Source organism: Eulemur rufifrons, chromosome 20 (genome assembly GCF_041146395.1).
Source record: "Eulemur rufifrons isolate Redbay chromosome 20, OSU_ERuf_1, whole genome shotgun sequence".
In the NCBI taxonomy this organism is placed as follows: domain Eukaryota; kingdom Metazoa; phylum Chordata; class Mammalia; order Primates; family Lemuridae; genus Eulemur; species Eulemur rufifrons.
This window is the reverse complement of record NC_091002.1, coordinates 9,738,562-9,762,627: the sequence shown is the minus strand read 5'-3', so window position 1 is coordinate 9,762,627 and position 24,066 is coordinate 9,738,562. Positions and strand designations below refer to the sequence as shown.

The 24,066-nt window shown below is 45.2% G+C and overlaps 1 protein-coding gene across 1 annotated transcript in view; it reads left to right on the top strand.

Annotated features, from left to right (window-relative positions):
* The window catches only part of NINL (ninein like), a 113,226-nt gene that overhangs the window by 43,007 nt on the left and 46,153 nt on the right, over window positions 1-24,066 (top strand). Inside the window, exons 3-8 of the mRNA XM_069496005.1 lie at window positions 8,092-8,188; window positions 12,027-12,199; window positions 14,468-14,534; window positions 20,542-20,732; window positions 21,458-21,610; window positions 22,356-22,526. Coding sequence (XP_069352106.1) covers window positions 8,092-8,188; window positions 12,027-12,199; window positions 14,468-14,534; window positions 20,542-20,732; window positions 21,458-21,610; window positions 22,356-22,526 — 852 coding nt within the window. The remainder of the gene's footprint in view (window positions 1-8,091; window positions 8,189-12,026; window positions 12,200-14,467; window positions 14,535-20,541; window positions 20,733-21,457; window positions 21,611-22,355; window positions 22,527-24,066) is intronic.

Below are 24,066 nucleotides of genomic sequence, written 5' to 3'. Positions count from 1 at the left end.
TTGGTTCCTCTACCGCCAAAATGTTAACTACTATCCTAACATTAGCACCACAGGTTTGTTTTGCCTGTTTCTGAACTTTATATAAATGGAAATATACAGTATATACTAAGTACATACTCTCTGCCTTCTTTTACTCAATATTTTGTCTCTGAGATTCATTCATGTTGTTGTATCTATCAGTGGTTTGTTCTTTTTCCATTTTCATTCATGTCATTGTATGACTATACCTGTATAACAATTTGTCCATTCTGGTTAAATGGACATCAGTCATCTCTACTATTCTAAAAGGATAAATTATAAGGTATAAATTATTTTATGCTAAAAAGTGCATAAAGGTGAAATACAAACATCTCAGACAAACTAGAAGAGTTTGGCAACAGCATAATTAAGAAACATGAAATTCTAAAGGATATACAGTTGACCCTTGATGAACATGCTTTGAATGTGCAGTTCCACTTATACATGGCTTCTTTTCAGCCAAATACAGTATTCTAAGGGTGAAAAACCTGCATATATGGAGGGTTGACTTTGTATAGGTGGGTTTTGCAGGGCTGACTTGTACGAGTTGAGTATTCGTCGATTTGATTATAAGAGGGGGGTCATGGAAACAATCCCCCAAGTATATGGAGGGATAACTGTACTTTAAATAGATGGAAAATTATTCCAGATGGAGGGTCAGAAATGCAAGAAGAAATGAAAAGTGGTAAATATGTGGATAATTCTAAATGAATGTTAACAATATAAAATAAAAAAATAATACCTTGTGAGGGCTTAAAGTATATAGAATTAAAATATTTGATAACAAAGGTATTCAGGAGTATGGTGAGTAGAGTTAAACTATTATACAAGCTAGTATTTTCATAGTAGAAGATAAAAGCATTGATTATTAGTGTATTTTGGTAAACTAAGGATGCATGCTCTTTTTATTATTTTTTTTCAGCATATTATGGGGGTATAAATATTTAGGTTACATATATTGCCTTTGCCCTGAGTCAGAGCTATAAGCACGTCCATGCCCCAGATAGTGCACACCGCACCCATTAGGTGTGAATATATCCACCCCCCCTTCCCCCTCCCACCTGCCCAACACCCGATGAATGTTACTACTATATGTACACATAAATGTTGATCAATTAATAACAATGTGATGGTGAATACATGTGGTGGTGGTTTTTCCATTCTTGTGATACTTCACTTAGGAGAATGGGCTTCACCTCTAGCCAGGATAATGGAAGCGGTGATAGTTCACCATTTTTTTTTGTGGCTGAGTAGAACTACATGGTATACATATACCACATTTTATTAATCCACTCATGTATTGATGGGCTCTTGGGTTGTTTCTACATCTTTGCAATTGTGAATTGTACTTCCATAAACATTTGAGTGCAGATGTCTTTTTTTTCCCTTTGGGTAGATGCCCAATAATGGGATTGCTGGATCATATGGTAGTTCTACTTTTACCTTTTGAGGTGTCTCCATACTACTTTCCATAGAGGTTGTACTAGTTTGCAGGCTCACCAGCATTGTATGAGTGTTCCTGTCTCTCCACATCCATGCCAACATTTGTCATCTTGGTATTATTTTGTTTGGCTTTTTAAATGAGTGGTGTTTGGGGATGTTTTGATAAAAGTCATTCTCACTCGGGTTAAGTGATATCTCATTGTGGTTTTGATTTGCATTTCCCTGATGATTAGAGACGTTGAGCATTTTTTTCATATGTTTGTTGGCCGTTAGTCTGTCTTCTTCTGGAAAGTTTCTGTTCATGTCCTTTGCCCATTTTTTAATGTTTGATTTTTCTTGCTGATTTTTCCTGAGTTCTATATAGATTCTAGTTATCATCCCTTTATCAGATGTGTAGCATGTGAATATTTTCTCCTATTCTGTATGTTGTCTGTTTGCTTTGTGATAGTTTCCTTGGCTGTGCAGAAGCTTTTTAATTCGATCAGGTCCATTTAATTATTTTTGTTGTTGCTGTGATTGCCTTTGGGGTCATCTTCATAAATTCTTTGCCTAGGCTGATGTCTATAAGAGTTTGTCCAACATTTTCTTCTAGAATTCTTATCGTTTCATGCCTTAGGTTTAAGTCTGTTATCCATTGTGAGCTGATTTTTGTGAGAGGTGAGAGGTGCAGATGCTGTTTCAGTCTTCTACGTGTGGCTATCCAATTTTCCCAGAACCATTTATGAATAAGGGTTCTTTTCCCCAGTGTATGTTTTTGTTTGCTTTGTCAAAGATCAGATGGCTATATGAGGATGGTTTTATATCTGGGTTCTCAGTTCTGTTCCATTGGTCTATGTCTCTGTTCTTGTGCCAGTACTATGCTGTTTTAGTTACTATAGCCTTGCAGTATACCTTGAAGTCCGGTAAATTGATGCCTCCCAATTTGTTTTTTTTTGTTTTGTGTTTTTTTTTTTTTTTTTTTGCTTAAGATTGCTTTTGCTATACTGGGTCTTCTCTGGTTCCATATGAAGCATAGAATTCTTTTATCTAAATCTGCGAAAAATGATGTTGGTATTTTAATAGGGATTGCATTGAATCTGTAGATCACTTTGGGTGGTATGGACATTTTAACAGTGTTGATTCTGCCAATCCATGAGAATGATATGATTTTCTACCTGTTTATGTCCTCTGCTGTTTCCTTCCTCAGTGTTTCGTAGTTCTCCCTGTAGAGGTCTTTCACCTCCTTAGTTGAATATATTCCTAAGTATTTTATTTTCTTTGTTGCTATTGTGAAGGCTATTGAGTCTTTGATTTGGTTCTCAGTTTGACTGTTGGCGTATAGGAATGCTACTGATTTGTGCACATTGATTTTGTAACCTGAGACTTTGCTGAATTTGTTTATCAATTCCAGTAGTCTCATGGCAGAAACTTTGGGTTTTCTAGATAAAAGATCATATCATCAGCAAAGAGCAATAATTTGACCTCTTCTACCCTCATTTGGATGCCCTTGATTTCCTTCTCTTGTCTGATTACTCTGGCTAGGACTTCTAGCACTATGTTGCATAGAAGTTGTGGAAGAGGGCAACCTTGTCTGGTTCCAGTTCTAAGCAGGAATGCTTTCAGTTTTTCCCCTGTTCAGTATGATGTTGGCTGTGGGTTTGTCATATATGGCTTTTATCATTTTTAGGTAAGTTCCATCTGTGCCTGTTTTGTTAAGTGTTCTTATCATAAAAGGGTGCTGAATTTTGTGAATGCTTTTTCTGCGTCTATTGAGAGGATCACATGGTCTTTGTTTTTACTTCTATTTATGTGTTGAATTACATTTATAGATTTGCATATGTTGCACCATTCCTGGATTTCTGGGATGAAGCCCACTTGGATGTTACGGGTTATTTTTTTGATAAGCACCTGAATTCAGTTTGCTAGGATTTTATTGAGAATTTTTACATCTATATTCTTAAGGGATATTGGTTTGTAGTTTTGTTTTTTTGTTGAGTCCTTTCCTGGTTTTGGTATCAGGGTGATGTTGGCTTCAAAAAACGTATTGGGGAGAATTCCGTCCTTCTTGACATTGTGGAGTAGTTTCTTCAGGATAGGCACCAGTTCTTCCTTTTAGGTCTGGTAAAATTTGGTTGTGAACCATCTAGTCTGGGACTTTTTTTTTTTAGGAAGGTTTTTTATTGCTGCTTCAATTTTGGTACTTGATATTGGTCTGTTCAGGAATTCTGTTTCTTCCTGATTGAACCTGGGGAGACTGTGTTTCTAAGAATTTGTCCATTTCCTTCATGTTTTCAAGTATATGTGCATAGAGATTTTTTATAGTATTCATAGATGATATTTTGTATTTCCATGGTGTCAGTTGTAATTTCTCCTTTTTCATTCCTGATTGAGACTATTAGTGTCCTTTCTTTTCTGCTTCTGATTAATCTAGCAAGAGGTGTATCAATTTTATTTTTTCAAAGAACCAACTTTTTGTTTTATTAATCTTCTATCTAGTTGTTATTGATTTAATTTTGTTCTGCTCTGATCTTCGTTGTTTCTTTTCTTGTGCTGGGTTTGGGATTGGTTTGCTCATCCTTTTCCAGTTCTTTGAGATGATTCATTAGATTGTTTATTTGTAATCTTACTGTCTTTTGGATGCAGGTATTTATGGATATAAATTTTCCTCTCAGGACTGCTTTCACTGTGTCCCACAGATCTTGATAACTTTGATAACTGTATAGCTTCTAAATTAATTCTTTATGATTTAGTTCAAAGAATCTTTTACTTTCCATCTTCTTTTCCCCCTTAACCCAGTAGGATGCATTTTTTAATTTTTAGGGTAAACAGTAAGAGAATGGAAATAGGCTGTATAGCTTCTAAATTAATAAAGAGAAAAATGAAATCCTAAAATATAATCAGTAAATCCAAAGGGAGAACAGAAAAGATAAAAAGCAGGAAAGTCAAATTGAAAGCACAAAATAAATAGATTTAAATTCAAATATATCAGTAATTACATTATATGTAAATAGACTGTATCTTTCAGCTAAAGTATAAAGATTGTCAGATTGGAAAAAATTTATGTACTGCTCATAAGAGACACATCTAAAACTTAAAGATATAAAAAATTGAAATTAAGGGTTTGATAAAAGGCCAGGTATGGTGGCTCATGCCTGTAATCCTAGCACTTTGTGAGACCAAGGCGGGAGCATTGCTTGAGGCTAGGAGTTCAAGACCAGCCTGAGCAACAGAGCGAGACCTTGTCTCTACAAAAAATTTAAATTACCTGGGCATGGTGGCACATAGTCCCAACTACTCCAAGGGCTGAGGCAGGCGGATCTCTTGAGCTCAGGAGATTGAGGTTGCAGTGAGCTAGCATGACGACACTGCACTCTAGCCCATGCAAGACAGTGACACTGTCTCAAAAACAAAACAAAACAAAACAAAACACCCCAAAAGGAAGTTTGATAAAAAGATAACATAAATACAAACAAAAGAAAGCTAGGGCAGTTTTTTGATATAAGAGAAAATGGACTTTAAGTTGAAAAGAATTACTGAAGTAAAGAGGGTTAGCATTTTATAATGATATAAAACGTTCTGTTTACCAGAAGGGTATAATGAACATTCTATGACCCAGCAGTCCCCGTTCTTTGGTACGTACGGCAGAGAAACCCCTAAGGACACATGTACAACAATGTTCAAAGCAGTTTTGTTTTTAATGACCAAACACTGGAAACAGTGGAAATACGGATCAACCAGAGAATGGATTAACTTTTGTACAGTTATTCAGTGCAACACTATACAGCAAAGAAAATGAATTATACCTATGCACAGCAACTTAGATGAATATTACAGAAGTAACAGTGAGTCAAAGAAGCGAGAACCAAAAGAATGTATACAGATGGTTCCATTTAGATCAAATTAGAAAAGATGCACAACTAAGCCATACTTTTTAGGAATGCATGCAAATGAGGCATAGACAAGCAAGGAAGGTACTCCTGGACCGGCAGCGGGGAAAGTCGTGATACCACCTTTGACTCATGAGAGGCAGTGGTGGCCGCTGGGGGCAGGGAACCCGGATGGAAGGAGGGTGGGGCCGGAGGGGAGGGAGAGAGAGCGCGCGCAGGGCAAGAACCCGGATGCTGATGGCATTGCGCCTGAAGTTGCCATCACCTGGCTTGAGGTTGGGAGGAGGAAGAGGTGACCTGCGGGGGGAAGTAGAAACCGGGCTTCCCCGTCCTGTCGGCTCTGCGCCACCCCAGTAGACATTTGAAGCTGTCTGCCAAGCCGCTGTTGAAAATCGGCGTCAAAGCCGTGTCTCTCAGTTTCCTTCAGACCCCGTCATCTCCCGGAGTTTGAGTAGGATTCACTCGGTGTCAGCTGCGCTTTACGTCTGTATGTCTCTATTTAGCAATTCTGAAATCAGGCCCTTCCCTTAGAAACAAAAAAAACCCTTGCATGGTGTTTTCAATTTTTATATTTTTGTGCCCTAGTTTCATCTAACCTGTTAGAAGGCGTTTCCATTTCCTTACGTGCATTGAGCGCCCGCCATGTGGAACTGGTCAGGCCTCAGCCTTTGTAGACCTAAGCCTGGAGAAACAGACGGTAAACAAAGTGCATGTGAAACTGCAACCGTGGTAGCGCTACAGACAATTCCGTGGTGATAGGGGAATGGGAACTAGGAAATTTGTCCTTAGTTAAGGAGGTAAGGGAAGGCTTTCTGGAGCACGTGAGGATCTAGCTGAGCGCCAAAGGGCTAGCTGGCGTTAACTAAGGAAAGGACATTCCACGTGAAAAGAGTAACATTTGGAAAGCCTTGAGTCAGAAGGGAGCTTTTCCTACGCAAATAACTGAGGCTGGAGAGACGAGGGGGCTGCCGAACCTTACAGGCTTTGTTAAGGAGTTTTGGTTCTTGTCCTAAAAGCAATGGGATATCTTCAAAAGGGGACCAGATTTAAATTTCGCAGTCATTACTGTTGCTTCGAGGGGCTAATGTGGGGAGGCCAACCAGGAGGCTGCTACAGTAGTAGTTCATTCACTGTGTGGAAAGAATGTATTGTTTGTATTAATATTTATTGATCCATTCTTTGAACAAATTTCCAACAATTTTACAGTTTTGAAAGTAGTTTCAGACTCTCATTGAGGCATTCATTTGTTTACCCTAAATTAGTACAGTTCATGTAACAGACATTATTGCCTCTTTACATTTAAATCTACTACATGATAGCTGAAATTTCCAGCTCTGATAAATTGGGACTCCTTTGAGTCAAAAAAAGAAAACAAAGAAGCAGACAGGTAAGAGTACAGGCCACAGTGCATAGAATCCCTTAGATTCTTAAGAAGACACAAGACATTGGTTTTGCATACCTAGAAAAATTGAGGTTCCTCTGTTTTCCTACCACTAAGAATGCTTGTACATAAACATCCTCTGGGAGGGGAACATTAATTGACTCATTAAGTGAGTATTCTTAAACTTCTCTGAGTGAACAACAGAAAAAATAATTTTTTAAGTTGAGAAATAACATCAACCATAAAGCTCTAAAAATTGAAACAAAGGCTAGCTCTGATTTCTGCACAAGACTACACCTGTTAGTGATCCAGACACAAAAAAGAATTCTGAAACTGGGTCTCATTGATTTTTAAGTTTAAGTCAAATGTGTTTTGGAGGCTGTTAAAAAAGATATAAATATGATTTTTGCTCCCAACCTAGTTGAGAAGAGATGCTACTAACTGATTTAAATAGAGAAGTATATGAGATTTTAAAAAATCCTACCTTTAATGATGTTCAGTAATCTTTTACCTAAGCCATTATATCTCTACTTTGCATCTTTTCTTTCTTTAGTTCCCAAGAATAAGATATCCTATATCAGAGATCAAACAGTATAGGTAATAGATTAATTAGTATTTTGATTATTTCAAAGTATTTTATGAGCTTTTCCCCCCTTGTAATGTATTTATTATTACTAGTCAAGGTAGATGCAGAAATTTTCCATCTGGAATATTTCTTTTTGAATTCATGTTGCTAAAAGGATTTGCTTTGATAGAGTGCTGATTTTTTATGATTGTTTCACATAATCATCTAGAACAGACTACAAAAAATATATAGTTTTCAATCCTTAAGAGTAACCTGAATTAAACACCAGATTCATGCTTTAATTTCCATTTGTAATCTGCCTTCAATAAAGAGTTAAGATAGTGGCAAAAAAAAAAAAGGAAAGAAAAACAAAAACAAGGAAGTTATTGCCATAACAGTCAGAGTAGGAGCCAGGAGATGTATGGGGAAGGGATTCCTGGTGGAGGGGACTTCTGGGGTGCTGACAGTGTTCTGTTTCTTTGGGGTGGGGGCAGCACAGATACTGGGTTTTTGTTTAATATTTTATGGTCCCTAGATTAACCCTCTTTTCTGTGCTGTTTTATTTTCTAACTATGTTCTTTAATTTATAAAATTGTTAATAGTGTTTATTTGGTGGTGAGTTATGATCCACTTTTACTTTCCTTACTCTTCTATTTTAAAAAATTTTGAGTAAATATTTGAAAAGATGAAATGAACATTCTCATTCTAAAAGGCAACAGTAAGATGTTTCCAACTGAGAGAAAAACCAAAAGATTAACATATTAAATGTATAATGTGTTGAGATTAACATTGTCCTATCTTTGCTTAAATTTATCCAGGTTAACTTTGAGGAATTTAAGGAAGGTTTTGTGGCTGTGTTGTCATCAAATGCTGCTGTTGGCCCCTCAGAGGAAGAAAGTAGTACTGTGGAAAGAGGTAAGATGATTTCCTCCTGTCTACTTTAGTTTCTTTTCATTTATTTGTTACCTTTTGGAGTATAATATTCTAATGGAAGAATCTAGCAGTTTTGAAAACTAAATTCTAACCCCACTTTCTTTTACTACCAAGCTGTGTGGACTTGGACAAAACACTTGGATATTTTCTTCTTTTGTTGCCGTATTTGTAAAAAATAGCGTTATAACAACACGTGCTATGCCTGCCGCGTGGTGTTGCTGATGAGATCAAGTGAGCGAGTGGCTGCGGAGGAGTGGAAGATTCTGAGACTTCCCAGTGCAGTGCGGATGTTAGGGGTGCCCCCCGGGTCCCCGGGGCCGGCAGAGCAGGCTGGCCAGCCACCAGGACAAGCTAGTTTGTAGCAGACAGTGCCGCGATGCTGTTGCATTGTGCTAATCGGAATCCTGTCGTAGAAATGGGGATGGTGGGACAAGCGATAGCATTAGTAAGTGGAAGTGGCGTCCTGGGGAAAGCTGCCTGGCCTGAGTTCCGGTCACGCGGTGCAGGGAGCGCGGAGGAGGTCTGCGCAGGGGTGCAGCCGGGACCATGGCGGCAGCGCGCCTTGTTTATGGCGGCGCCTGGCCTGTAGGACCCCACGTGGGGACAGCGTGTGCGGTGCCCGGCGCCGCCCTGTCTGTGTTGTCGATCAGAGTGCTGAAGAGGGCCGCTACTGCGGGGACCCTGGTCCAGAGGGGCTGCCTGGGGTCGGGTAACGGGGTCCAGGGACTGGGGCCAAGGAGGGGAAGGTGGAAAGGGACACGGGCTCACACAGAGCTTTTCTGTGTGCCGGGCATTGAGCTTCACATATGTTTTATGGAGATTCCATTTAGCCCTCATGGAAATCTTGTGGCATTAATTATCATACCCGTTATTCAGATGAGGAAACAGGCCTGAGGCGAGAAGACATTTCTCCCAGATCCCACAGTTAGTATGTGGTGGCCTGGATTTGAGTTCCGGTTTTGCAACTTGAAGCCCTGGGCCCCTGTGTGCAGCATCGCCACCCCACCCTGCTGGGTTCTGGTGGTCGGCTGGGCCCCTCCCCACCTCCTCTCCCGCTGTGGAGACACAGGGGCACAGCAGGTAGAGCGCTGGAGTGGGAGGAGAGGACCTGGGGTCAGAGCCAGCCAGGGCCAACAGCCATTTGCATGACCTTGAGTGAGTTGCCAGTTGCTGTCTCTCACTTTCCTTATTTAAGATGTGAAGGGGGCCACTTGCACAGGAGCGTGGAATGTGATCGAGTTTAAACAAAGTGCCTTAAGAAGGTGACAGCCTGGCCCCACTGATGTCATGTGTTTCCCGGTCCATGTTAGGGAAAACAGAAAATCCTTCCCCTAAGCACGAGGTGCTTCTAAGCTTAAAACTGTCTCAATCTGTGGGGCACAGTCTCAGTTTTTCCAAAGAAACAGGAAGCTAGTTTAGGACCTCTACTTTTTCTCACCAATTCCAGTTTGGTTTTTTTTTTTTCTTTTGTGTCAGATTAGCTTTGTTTCAAAGCTTTCCTTAACTCAATGGTTGTGTGTGGCGCCTGAGCCAAGTTCCCTCCTGGGGGCTAGGGGTCCCTATCCACCCTGAAGGGCTGTGTGGGTGCTGGTGGAAAAGTTGGAGCAAGCCCTACTTGTTCCCCCCAGGACTCTTAGTTTCATTTCTCCAGCCCCTGGCCCCTACTTAGTGGTCCTGGCCCTCCCTGGCCCCTGGGGAGGGTCCCTGCCTCCCAGTCCCAGTCCCTTCCCCTCTCTCTCCTTGGGCCCCTTCTGTCTGCAGTGCTCCAGGGCTCTGCCCTCAGGGCCCTACTGCCTGCTCTGCTCCAGTCTTGACCATACTTTCCTCCTGATTTCTCCCCTGTTTGCTGCTCTACCCCCACTTCCCATCTCAGCTAGAACAGTGCGCTTCTGCGAGTTGTTCCATGATGTGACCATGTGCTCTGGATTTTGAACAACAGCCTTGCTCCCCTGTCATTCTCTTCCTTTTGTTAAAGGCCATTATTGAACACATAACTGAATGCATTTTAATGTGGAGCTTTGTTACACTTTCCCTATAATTAATACATCAAGAAGGCGCACCAGCTGTGCTGGGTTCTGGCTGGAAGGAGTGCTGTCCAGTGGGCCCTTGTGGGGTGTTGGGCACTGTTCACTGTGCACCTTGTGTGACCTTCGGTGTGTGGTTTGGGGGCCTGGCTGCACTCATGCTGAGCAGATGCTTGGCCCAGGTGACTCACAGTATCCCCCACTGAAGAGGAAGAGACCTCACAATTCTGTGGAACTGGGAAGCTGCCCTGTTTATTCTGCCCTTGCCCATTTCTGCTCCACTCTTGTTTCTGTCCCGATGTGCCATGTGAACACTCTCTTCTAGGGCAGCATTTCTCTTGGATGGAGGGAGGTGGAATACTCTGAGCTGCCTTTTGTGAGCATTGGGGAATATTATGAAAAAGGATATGTTTTTCTGGGTGGCTCACTATTCTAAGTGCTAAATGGTCACTTGAGCGAGCAGTCTTTCGGCAACTGGGTATTGAGAGTCTTTGTCCGTGTTGGTAGCTGCCCTTCTGGGCACTGGCACATTTTCTCTCATGTTCTCCTATTTTCTGTCTGCTAACTTGGAAGCATTTTCCTCCTTGTCAACACTCCCCACAAACTCTGTCTCTTCTGGTGAGCATTTGGTGGGTCAGGCCCTCTTGATGCCTGTTGTCCAGGGTGATTGTTAATAGGGTCCACAATGACTCCAAGAGTGTCCCAGTGGGGTGAGAAATTAAGAGTCACCCTGAATATTGTCAGCTGCCTTAAATGTCCCACTGTCACCTCCCGTTCAGCATGTCCTGAGTGGGACTTGCTATCTTCCTCCCTGAACCTCGTCCCTTGTCCCCAGTTTCCATCTCCTTCCCTGTTGTAGTCAGCTGGCCTCAATCCAGCCTCCTCCTCTGGTTGTCCCAAGGCTGTGGACCGGCTATGTGAGGTGCAGAGGAAAGAAATAAGGCGGTGCTTGGTCCTGGGGAGCGTGACTTCTGCTGGGCTGAGGTCCAACACATCTGCAAGGAAACATACCTCAGTTTCCCTGGTGGGGCCTTATCCCTTCTCTCCAACTGGCTGCATGCTGGTGCCTCCTCCCTCTGAGCCCCATGGCCTGTCGTGGCTGTTGCATATGCTGCCCTGTCCAGTCTCTCTCCTGCCTTGCCCACACGGCACACTTTATTAGGCTTTGGCACAGGTCAGTGTTGGTTTCTTCTGTGCCTGAGACGTCCCAGCTGTTATGTGCAGATGTGGAAAAGTAAGGTGGGAAGAAGAAAGTGCAAGAAATTGTAAGTTAGGATTCTCATTGATTCTAAAACTAAAATCCACACCAGCCTCTGCCCCAGACTGTTAGACCTGCCGTGGGGTTTCCTGGCTGTGTCTGTGGCCATGCCTGTCCCCACTGCATCAGCCCTGTCAGGATGGTGTTTTAAGGTGAGTAGTCGTGGGAAGTGATCATCAGGTTTCTAGAGCTGTATGTTCTTGGATTATTGGAGGATATTTTTTCATTTGCATAAAAAGCTAGATTTTGTATTAGTCTTTGGTTACATAAACAAAAGAAAAATGTGCTTGAAAAAGTATAAATGGCACATGGCGTTTATACAAGTTCCTGTCTCTCTGCCCTAGCCTTTTCAGTCTCCCAACCCAAGTAATAAGATAGCCTTTGTTAACTTTTTCTTCTGTTCTCCCAGACATTTCTCTGAGTATAGCAGTGTGCATCCGGGAGTTGCTGTACCTTCTTAGAGGGCATCCATCAGGCATATATGAGCCCAGAACTGTTGTAAAAGACTCCCCCACCAAATCTCTCATTTTCTTTTCAGCTGCCTCCCGTGCTGTCCCACCAAAATACATGAGGGGCTCTAAGTGGTATGGCCGTCGGAGCCAGCCTGAGCTGTGTGATGCTGCCACCAAAGCCAGATACGTACCAGAACAGCAAACCAAGGCCAACCTGAAAAGCCAGCTCCGGCGTTCTGCATCTCTGGAAAGTGTAGAGGTGGGCCGTGCCCTGCCTGCCCACTGCAGGTTGCTCGGTGTTGGGGAAATGGCATCTCCCTTCATCTCTGTTCATAACATGTGATCATAAGAGGATGTGGGGAGGACGGTGGCAGTCCGAGACATCTTCAGTCGCCAGAAGCATGGGTCACATTGAGGAATTTCATTTAAATTGTCTTGGGTCTGATTGTCTTCACAATAATCCTGGCCACAGGGCTCACTCCTTTAGACTTGGGCAGTGGAGACTTTGTGTGTAAATTCTTTGTTCTCACTCTCCCTACTCACCACCACCACCTTCCCCATCACTGGAAGAAGGTGATGTTTATGGCTGCCTAGGAGTGAATTGTTAATGTGAGGACAGAAAAGGGAGGATGCCATTTTGGTGCAACCTTCCTGTCAGGAATGTGGGTGCATGAAGCCACAGTTCCACCTGCCTCCAACACTTAGGTATACCTGAGCCCACACACTTACAACCTGCCAGACCTGTCCCTGGGGCCTTGGGAGTTGTTGACCCTTGCCACCACCCCAGGCTGTTCACTCACTGCAGGCGCATGGGATCGAGGGATCCACCTAGAGACAGGCTGCTAGAGCCCTTCAGTGCTTCATTTTGAGTAAACCATCTATGGTGCAGGTCCACAGCTTGCAAGTTAATTGTGGACTCAGTAGTCTTGTTTTCAAGGAGTCCAGAAGGTTCCTGGTTCCTGCTCTCTGTGATGTCAGCTTCTGGCAGATGGGATGGAGCTTATCTTTAATAAGACAACTCTGGGGCCCAAAATTGATTTGTTTATATTTTCAATATTTGTTGAGGCAAAGAGGAAAAGCAAACATAACATTTAAATCTTAAGAGTCTCTTCTCTCAGGGACATGTTACATCTGGGCAACACCAATAAATCTGGGATATTCCTTTTTTATTCTCTTTTTAAAACTTGGACCTCATGGACAGAGGATTGAGTGAAACTACTCCTCATGGTGCTTCATCTTCTTTGTGCCATTCTGTTTCTTAAATCATCTTTGATTTCCAAACCCTGCACACAGGGAAAGCTGCCTTTAAGATTGTCAGTTGAGTTGAATGCATTAGAAAAATGGAGTTGAACATTTATCACCAACACACAGACTGTGAGGAGTAGAGTCTTGATCACCAGGCATTCACTCCACACTCAGGCATGGAGATGCATAGCATGTGGTCAGATGTAGACTCTGACTTCATGGACCCCACTGCAACAAAAAGTTATTACTTAAGTCACATGTTTCTCGATGGCCCTGTGTCTCCTCTCTTGGGTGCAAGATTGCAAGGCTGCTGAGGTAACATACTGCTGTCCTGGAGCCCCTGGAGGGACACAGAGACCTGCTCTTGCCTTGCGCCTGTTTCCTGAACTGAGTTGGATGATGAGGGAAGGGTGCAGATAGGCAGTGATCAGCCATAGGGAGCAAGTTTCTTTCCTATTAGGACACAGAAGTGCTTGATTGTGTTTTTGGTGTGGACTGTGATGACTGGTTTGTGTGGAAGAGCCCTAGTGCAGAACAGTTGTGTCCCTGTCTCCATGTCCTAACATCTTCCTCTGAGGGTATTGGTCCATGTGACGTGTTGCAGGCTCTCAGCTAGGTCTACACCATGCAGGGCCTCGGCCTGGGGCTGCTGGCTGGTGAGTATGGTGGCCCCAAGGCAGGGGCTGAGCTTTTCCTTTGAGGGATTGACTTTACATCCCCAGTTATCCCCTCCCTCTTCCCAAAACATCCTGTTCTGTTTATTCCTGGTGCTCCAGTACCTGTAATGTCCCCTAGGGCAGCAGTCCCCAACCTTTTTGGCACCAGGGACTGGTTTCATGGAAGATAATTTTTCCACGGACGGGGCAGGGGAATGATTTCAGGATGGTTCAAGTACATTACATTTATTGTACAGTCAAACCTCTCTACTAATGATAATCTGTGTTGGCAGCTGCTCCCCAGCACTAGCATCACCGCCTCAGGTCCACCTCAGATCCTCCTAAGGAGCATGCAACCTAGATCCCTCATGTGCACAATTTATAGTAGGGTTAATGCTCCTATCAGAATTTAATGCTGCTGCTGATCTGACAGGAGACGGGGCTTATACAGTTATGTGAGCAATGGGGAGTGGCTGTAAATACAGATGAAGCTTTGCTCACTCACCTCAGCTGTGCGGCTGGGTTCCTAACAGGCTACGGCCAGGAGCAGTACAAGTCCACGGCCCTGGGGGTTGGGGACTGCAGCCCTAAGGGATTCACATCCTTCTCTTTACATTTTTCTGCAGAGTCTCAAGTCAGATGAAGAAACTGAGAGTGCTAAAGAACCTCAGAATGAATTATTCGAAGCACAAGGTAAAGCCAGGCCTCACGTTTTGTGTTCTCTGCTTTTGACGAGAGCTTTGAAAGCTCAAGGAGCTGTCTCTGGGCACTGCACAGCCACAAGTATAATTTCCTGGGAAATGCACAATGTGTGTAGTGTCCAGGCTGCACTCCTTCTCCTGGAGTCGTCAGAATGTCATCACAGCTGTGAGGTGATCACTCAGTTCTCAGCTTCCCCTGAACTCAGATCCCGGGGCAGAGGCCACTGGCCGAGGGAGCAGTGTGCTTCTGTCTCATTTCATGGTCTGTAAGTGAACCCACATGGCAAGTGTGGCCCTGAGGTTTCAGGCTGGAGGGCCCCGCTCAGCCTGATCACTCCCAGGGTGGCCCTGCACCTCTTTCCTGGCAGGCAGGGATGAATGCAGTCTCTTCCCTGCTGTGATGGAGTAGCCTCGGCACCCAGCAGGGTCCCAGTCTGTGCCCCAATAGAGTGTAAGACGTGATCCTGACCTCAGAGCCATATGTAGCAGCTGGAAGGCCAGCAGCTGGTACACATAGGCAAATCACAGTGCACCAGCATCAGAACACTGTGTAGCGTGGAAAAGGGAGGGCCAACCATCTGTGCTGTTGTGGCATCCTCTACAAGATCCAGTGCTTTGGGAACAGAACTGCATGCACAGGTGTGAGCGGGACGTGAACTCCACCTTTTTAGGGTGATGTGCATTACATGCTTCTGTGGGTACAGAAATATTTTAGGAGGCTAGGCAAAAAAAAAACTCTTCACAGTAGATTCCTCTGGGGAGCGGAACAAAGGTTTTGAAGGGAGGGGGACTTCTTTTTCATTTTAATTATATTTGCCTGTGATGCAACTTTGATATTGAAAAGCAAACAGCTATTACTTAAGAACCCTGGAGTGTAACTGGGAAGACAGGACCAACACCTATGGCAAACAGTGCAAAAATAGAAGACAGTGTATTAGAATTAACTGCTGACTTATGTGATGCCTACAAAAGTGAAAAAAGGAGTTCCACAGGGAGGTACATGTGAGAGAATGTGTCACGGTGGGACATTGAGCACCGAGTAACTACTCTAGGTGATTCGCAGGGGGACTTTGGCTAACCCTTGCAACAGGCTTGACATGGTTGAGCATCTCTTCCCTCAGAGCAGCTCGAGGCTCGGGGGTGAGGGTCTTGCTGAACTTGAGCACAGAACCAGGGTTCATGCCAGGCCTTCATGACCACAGCCCAAGCTTTCATGACACTGCTGCAGAGCTGCCCTGGGGAGTGGACTGGTGCTCCAGGAAGGCAGGGAGAAGGTGATGGACTTGGGATGGGAAATCATGGGAAGTGTCACTCATACCTCTAGGCTAAGGGGGCTCAGACCAGGACTGCCTCAGAGTGGCCACAGGTGGCCTCGGTGTGGCTGGGCCTCCTCGAAGCTTGGTGGCTCAGAGTGGTCAGCCATCTCACCTGGCCGCTCTGGGCCCCAAGCACGTGCGGTCCTGAAAACAAGGCTCGGGTCGCCTCATTGAGTTCAGGCCAGCCTCAAAGTCATGCAATGTCTCTCTCACCATGTTCTGTTGGTTGAAACTGACACATGGCTGCCAGATTCAAGGAGAGGGGACCCAGACCTTATGGGAAAAGTATCAGAATTTTGAAGCCGTGTTCTTAAACTGCCCACAGAGACAGGCTGAAAGAAGAGGGAAGGCATTTTAGAAGAGGGGAAGAGTTGGAACAAGTGGGTGTCATGTGCTTCTAGAAACAGAAAAACTGGAGGTATCGATAGACTTGTGGGGAGCAAACTGTGGGGTCCTTAACAGTCAGATGTAGAAGGTGGAGGGGGCCACAGGAGGCTGTCCTGGTCTTCGAGGAAGGCAGCGAGGAGAGGGACAAATGCTTTGGGGTGTGGGCTGCCGGTGACTGGAGAGGAGAGTCTGGAGCTGAATGAACAAGGACAGAGGCCTCTTCAGGCTGCTGCAGGCAGCCTGCAGCTGCCTGGTTGGGTAAGGGGTGGGGAGGCACTGTTGGGTATGTCGTGATGGAGGAGTTGTGAGGTCCCACCAGGACGACATCAGGCTGCCAGCTCCGCTGTATCCCACTGGTAAGACGTGGTTAGATCCCTGGCTCCTAGTCAGTGCACTGCACCCTGGGCACCCGCAGCCTGGGTGAGTGCCCTGTGATTTCCTTTGTCCTGGGCTGGGCTATACGCTGGGTGGGCTGCTGACCATGCAGGGCAGGGAGTAGTGCTGGTCTGTATTTCTCGGTCCTGTGAGCAGTTTCACCGCCTTTCTGGGCTTTTCCCTGTGAGCTGGTGGATGCCCTAAAGAGGATTCCCACATGGTGGGTCACATGGGGCTGACAGTGCAGAAACCTGGCTTGGAGACAGAGAAACCAGCATTGCCCTGGAATTTCTGCCAAAGTAAACAGTACCCCGTGGATTGTGTCCTTGAGTGCCAGGGACATTTTTTATTCAACTTTTGTTAGGGAAAATGACAGGGGAACTGGTCTGAGCTTCCATCTGTGCTGCCTTGGACTTGAAGTCTAAATCTAGGATAGCAAAGGGAAGCACTCTCAGGAGGAGATTATTTACAGAGCAATTTCGGTGTTTTCTGCCTGGAGAATGGGTTTGGGTTCTTCCCAGTCCTGGACAGAAGCCTTCCCACCGGGTCAGAGCTGACAGACAGAAGTACATGCACACTCTTGTCAGGCATCAGAGGATTTGCTTGCCCTCTTCTGCCAGCCCTGAGAAAGGAACTCCAGTGTCAGGGTTGCCTTCACGTTTCTGCTCAGATATCATAGGCTGGATGGAATCTTAGAGGTGGCCTTTTCCTGCCTGGCCTTTTCTTAGCATTTTCCTTAACCCAGCCCACACATCATTCCTGAGCACACAGTCCTGGCCTTGCTTGGGGGATGATGGTTTTACTCTTACCAGGGGAGTTATCAAAGCAGTTGATGCACATGGGCCTCATCTACCTGAAAGATCCAGGCCCCTCACACAGAACTGCTTCACTCTGGGTCTGCATTAGGTGAATGTGGCCTCCTCCCTGCATTGGGCTGGGTGGTATAGACTGGGTGTGAGGGGCATGGTTGGCTGTACACAGAGCTCCCCATAGGCGCTGCCTTGTGGACACCCAACGTATGTCCTCGTCCACAAGTTATTTTTACCAGCTAAGCTTGAAACATGTCAGGAAACCAACCAGCTGAAGAAGAAAGGTTATAAAAACTGGCCGTCTGTTACCCAAACCTTGTGCTCCATGTGTCTGGCATGTGGAGTACATAGTACCACCTACAAAGGGGTTTTGCCAGAAAATATTTTTAAAAACCAACAAAAAGTTAAACCTGAATCCGAATTAGTCTTTGAAACTAACTTCAGGTTTTCAGGAAATGTTAGGGATAGAGGAACAAGTTAAATGACACCACGAGGAACCAAGCAGGTAAATCTCAGATGGGGGACTTTCTACGGAACAGCTGATCCTGTTTCTTAAACAAGGCTGGGCTGTGGGGAGGTGAGAGAAAGGCTTGTAACCAAAAGACTTGAGAGGAATAACAGCCAAGTGCACCGTGGGGAGTTTGGACAGTGATTCAGAAAAGTCACTGTAAGAAGACGTCTTTGAAACAGTTGGAAAACTGCTGTTTTTGTTAGGTGTGATAGTGCCATTGTGGTGATATAAGAAAATGTCCATATTTTCTGGAAATATATACTAAATATGTGGGAGTGAGATAACATGAGATCTGGGATTTCAAACCTAGACAAGTCCTCAGCTCATGATGGTTCGACTTAATGATTTTTCCCCTTTATGATGGTGCAAAAGTGACATGCCTTTAGTAGAAACCATGCTTTGAATACCTATACAACTATTGTGTTTTTCACTCTCAGTATGCAATAAATTACATGAGATAGTGAACACTTTATTATAAAATAGGCTTTGTATGAGATGATTTTGCCCAACTCTAGGCTAATGGACATGTTCTAAGCACATTTAAGGTAGGCTAAGCTAAGCTAGGATGTTCAGTAGGTTAGGTGTATTAAATGCATTTTTGGCATACGATATTTTCAATGTAGAACAGGTTTAAGGGGACATAACTCTGTTGTAAGTCAAGGAGTACATGCACTTTTGTGGGGAGTTAGCTACGCTCCCCGCAAAGGGTTGCTCGGGTCCCTCAGGCAGGGGTCGTCGCAAAGGATGAAAAAATAGTAGGAAACAGAAATAAAAATTAATACGCAGAGCCAAAGATATAGTTTATAAAGTAAAGATTTATGAAGATAGACAAAGGAGGGTGCCTGGATGGTTACAATCTCTTCCCACGGAAATGCAGCTAAGACTGAACTTTTACACAGGTACTTACAGGGCAGATACAGATTCTTGGTTGACAAGGGTAACGGGATTTACATAATAATAGGTAGTTTGGTTTGGGGTCAATGTCTTCTAAAAGGCTACTACAGATCCTTTAACTAACTCTATCTAGGTGAACAATGAGTTATAGAATCTTCTTAGGGCAAACTTCTAAGTTTTATGATAAAGCTATTACTTTAGCAAAAACAGAGACATCTTGGCTCTGGTCATTGTATATTAGAACAGAGATTTCAGAAGTCAACATGAGATGTGCCTTATGCTAATTTCTTTAACCTTGTGGTTCCTTCTGGGCTTGGGCAGTAGCATATCTGTTTGATCAGCTCTTAGCATGTCTGTTTGATCAGCTCTCATCTCCTGAGGCCTGTCTTTGTTGATCAGCTCAGGCAACCTATGGCTCTAGGCAAGACCTACTTTGTCTTTCAAAACAGATGAGAGCCATAACCCAGATTGCAGTGTCCCCTTGGAAAGCAACTGCTACTGACCATTGAGACACCGGAGGGTGAGGCAGCTTTTGATATGTGAACTAACACGTTTACATTTTCCTTTAAGGCAAAGCCTTGCTTGACTTCTGAAATCATATCTGTCTCTAAAAATACAGGGGGCATTTCTATAAATCAATATTTCCTAGGCTCAACACACTTTCACATACTTCAGCTGTTAGGAAAGCGGGAGAGATGAAGTCTGTGTGGCAAGGGTCCTGTCATCACTTAGCCCGAGCAGCAAGTGCCCTGGGCTTCACTGTGTTCTTCTCTTTGCTCTGGATAGGTTTGAAAAGTTTCTAAAAATTAGGTTTTTAAAAAACTGGTCTTTTTATTGTAAATACAAATAATAGAGCCCTCTTACGTGCTTTCAGTGGTCTGACTTTAGAAGCTTCCCTTTAGAAAGCTTTCCCGAGGTGAAGCAGAGATTTTCCTTTAACATTATGAAGATTTGCAAACACAGAGTGAAGTAGAAAGAATTGTACTGTGAATACCCATGTAGCCACCATCTAATTCCACCTTTGATGTTTTTTGACTCCCATATGTCTGTCCATGCTATCCGTCTGCCGTCCCTCTGGTGTCAGGGTAGTCAGCCAGCACTGGCGTGCATCCCCCACGTGCTTCAGCCTGGAGCACAGCGTTTAACTCTTGTTGGGTTTTTCTCCCAGCTTTATCAGGTGTGATTGACAAATAAAAATTGTATATATTTAAGGTATACAGCATAATGATTTGGTATATAGGTACACACACAGATTGTGAAATGGCTACCACAGTCTAGCTAATTAACACATCCATCATCTCACAGAATTACTTGTGTGTGCTAAGAACTTTTGAGATTTACTTTCTTAGCAAATTTCAGGTAACCAATAGAATCTTGTTAATGGTAGTTACCACATTGTATGTTAGGTCTCCAATACTTACTCATCTTGTAATTGAAGGTTTGAACCCTTTAACCAGCATCTCCTCCCACCCCATGCCCCAGCCCCTGGTAAGTAACCACCATTCTACTCTCGGTTACTGTGAGTTCCACATGTTTTTAGATTCTACATATAAGTGAGAATTATATGCTATTTGCCTTTCTATGTTATTTCACTTATTTTGCTTAGCACAATGTCCTTTAGTTTCTTTCATGTTGTTGGAAATGGCAGGATCTCTTATTTTTAAGGCTGACTCATATCCCACTGATTGCCACTCCCCCTTGCTTCAGGCCAGCTACAGACCTGGGGCTCTGAGGTCTTTGGGAGCCCCCAGAAGTCCTGCAGCCCCTCCTTTGATACCCCTGAGAGCCAGGTCCAGAGTATCTGGGAAGAGCTGGGTGTTGGCAGCAGTGGGCACCTGAACGAGCAGGAGCTGGCTGTGGTCTGCCAGAGCGTCGGGCTCCGAGGACTGGAGAAAGAGGTGAGAGGGCTGAGACGGACCACCCCAGCAGCTTGTCCCTTGCATTGGTCATGGGTTGAGTCTGGAAAATCCTTCCACCCTTCAGTCAATGATTCAGGAATATCACTTTTGGTCTAAAATCCTTTGATGGGTCCTGGCATTTCTGCTGAAGGTCAACTTCCAGCACCTTGGAAAATCCCTCTCTGGCCGCTTGAGTCAATCTCACTAACTCCCTGCCACTCTCACGTGAGCTGGGAACGTCTAATACCTTCACTCACGATCTTCTCTGCCTGGAACACCTTTCCCCTTCTCTGGGCGGCCCAGTTCTACCACCCAGCCTCAATGCCGAGTCTGAGCCTGCCTGTGTTCCCCGGGGATGTGTTAGCTCTGGAGGGGTGGTCTGAGGGCCCACCTGGTGAGGTGGATTGTGGGGCCTGGCTGTGCTCCCTGTGTGCATCTCCGCTGCATCCATCAAGTTCCTGCCCTGGTAGACAGTGAGTATTTGTGGAATTGGGAAGCTTAGGTGATGTTCACTCACAGTGGGGTGGAAACTGGCAGGGCCTGTGGGCTTCATAAGACAGAATGCGGCCTTGGGAAAGCACAGCCAGGCGTGGCATGGAGTTTTGAGTTTGGCTAAGGACAAGCAGACTGCCTCTGCTGGGAGCGGGGAGGCCCTGCTGAGGATGGCTAGTGCATAGCTCTTGTGGGTGGGCCTCTGAGCCTGAGGTGTGGCGGCTTTTGTTTAGGAACTGGAGGACCTGTTTAACAAACTGGATCGAGACGGAGATGGCAGAGTGAGTCTTGAGGAATTCCAGCTTGGCCTGTTGAGTCATGAGCCTACCTCACTTCCAGAATCTTCCACTCAGGTCAACCTAAGCAGGCCCTGGTCTCATTACCAGGTAAAATGAGATAATTAAATCTTGGACCCTAGCAGTACCCATCACTCTCTGGTCACTGAAGCTGCTGACGCCCTGCCTGTGCCACGTACGGCAAGCTGAGCTGTCAAGGACTTGGACAGGGGCCTGTGCACACGTGTGTGTGGGAGGCCTGTGACTTAGATTCTGGAGTCACACAGATCTGCGACTGATAAATGTTGCTTCTCCCTAGCTATGTGTCCCTGGGGCCATTGCTCACCTTTTTTGAGCCCCAGGCTCATCTGTAAAATGGGGACAGTCTGGGTGCCCACCTCACAGGGCTACAGAAGATAATGCACAGTGTGTGGAACATGGCAGCTCTTCAGTGTGTCCATGTGCAGGCAGGGACCTTCTGGGGCTCTGCCTCTGTGTGGCCAAGTGCTCCTTACTGCTAATCCCAGGGAGGAACATTAAAGCCCCTTCATCGTCCCCCTTCAAGTGAAGACATGCTGACTGGGCCGTCTGGTCAGGCCATGCAGGCACAAGGCCTCAGAGTTCTTGAGACAGTGCCGTTCTGGGTGTCAGGAGCCCCAGGTCTGCCTCCCAGCTCTGTTACCGCAGAGCCGCGTGATCTTGAACAGATTACCTGCCTCTGCTCCCTTGTCTAGGAAAAGGAGCTAGTGCTAATGTTGTGAGTTCTTATTAGGCCCTGGCTTAGGGTGGAAAGCACAGGTGCACCGAGGCTTACCAGCGCCTAGGGCTCAGGGTATCTTCCGTTTCCCCCATGCAGGTCCTGGAGGAGAGTGGCTGCCACACCACCACAACCTCATCCCTCGTGTCCCTGTGCTCGGGCCTGCGCCTCTTCTCCAGCATCGATGATGGCACTGGCTTTGCCTTTCCTGAGCAGGTCATGGCCGTGTGGGCCCAGGAGGGGATTCAGAACGGCGGGGAAATCTTGCAGGTTTGGAATTGGCCACTCACAGCTACTGCCCCATTGGGTGATGTCCAGGCAGTGGTGGGGCTGGGCAGGGGGACCTGGAGAGGAGGATGGATGGAGCACCCCATGCCAGGGGCACACACTCTGTCTGAAGTCCATATAGAGAAGTCCAGGTAGAAATATTTTTCCTTTAATTTTTGCTATTAAAATATAGGAAATTTTAATTTAAAAATAGAATAAATAGGGAGAAAACAGTGGTCTGAAAAAAAAATCCATGTGGAAGTAGACTTTAGTATCTTAGACATTTCTCCCCAATACTAGGGAAGGAGGTAAGATGAGTAGAAAGAAATCCCTTCCTTGTGATGAAGGTGTCTGTTGGGTACCACTGTCACCGTGGTTACTGATGAGCTCATAGGGAGCCAGCATTCCTCCCTGAGCAGCTGCCCAGCTGGCTGAGCTGTTCTCCCCATGGCACCCACTCAGTCTAGACCCTTCTTCCCATGGGCCACATGTTGGGGGGCTGTCTTCACGCAGGGCCACAGCTCTTCACAGGCTCACACTTCCTCTAGGGACACGGGGTCAACCCTTGGTATTTGGAGGGCGCTCTGCCCTGGGGTGGCAGAGTCCAGGGTGCACAGGGACCATGTACAAGTGAGAGACGACCACCTGGGGAAGTGCAGCAAGCCAGACTTATTTTTTCCAAATTTCACTTTCCATTGTTAAAAAGAGGTATACAAAAATGTCTAAAATAAGAAGGAAAGCCTACCCTCTTTTGTCCCCATTCCCCAGGGGAGGTGGCCATGGGTGGCTTAGTGGGCATCCTGCAGAGCTCTTCCCTGGCACGTGAAACATACATACATTCATACATTCTGGTTTAAAAAAATTTTTTGTAAACCAGCAATTGTATCTTACAATTGCTAATTGTAAGATACCAAATTAGCAATGAGGTATCTTGCTAATTTGTGTGACTTTTTCCCTATTACTAGATGTGTAGATTTTTTCCTGTTGTAAATCCCAGCATAAACATCCTCATGCTCCTATGCTGGTATTTCTCTGAATGGTAGATTCCTGAAATTACATATTTTAGTTCTTGACAGGCTCTGTCATATTGCCAACAAAAATGCCTGTTAGCACCAGCCAACAGTATGTGACAGAACCCAGAGCCAGCCGTGAGAGCAGTGTGCCAGACTCTGGATGGAGACCCTCCTGGGCCTAACTTAGCCAGCCAGTTTCCCCCAGGATGAAAAAGGTGAGACCTGGGCAGCTGGCACTCATGAGTATTCTGAAAGCCAAAGGCTGAGCCAGAGTCACCAAAATTTGCACACAGGGAGGGGAAAGAGCAAAGGCGCTCGCAGTTCTGAGTTGCCCTCTGACACCGAACTACTTGGCACTGGGGTGCCCTGGCTACCACCGTGGTCTGGTCGGTGATGAGTCTCCATCTTGCCTCTACCATTTTAGAATTTACTCCTTTTACTGCTTTCCTCCTGTTCTCAGCAGTAGAGCTGCTCATTCTGGCAATGCTTTATGAGGGGACCCTGGGTTTTCTCTCACTGCTTAACAGATT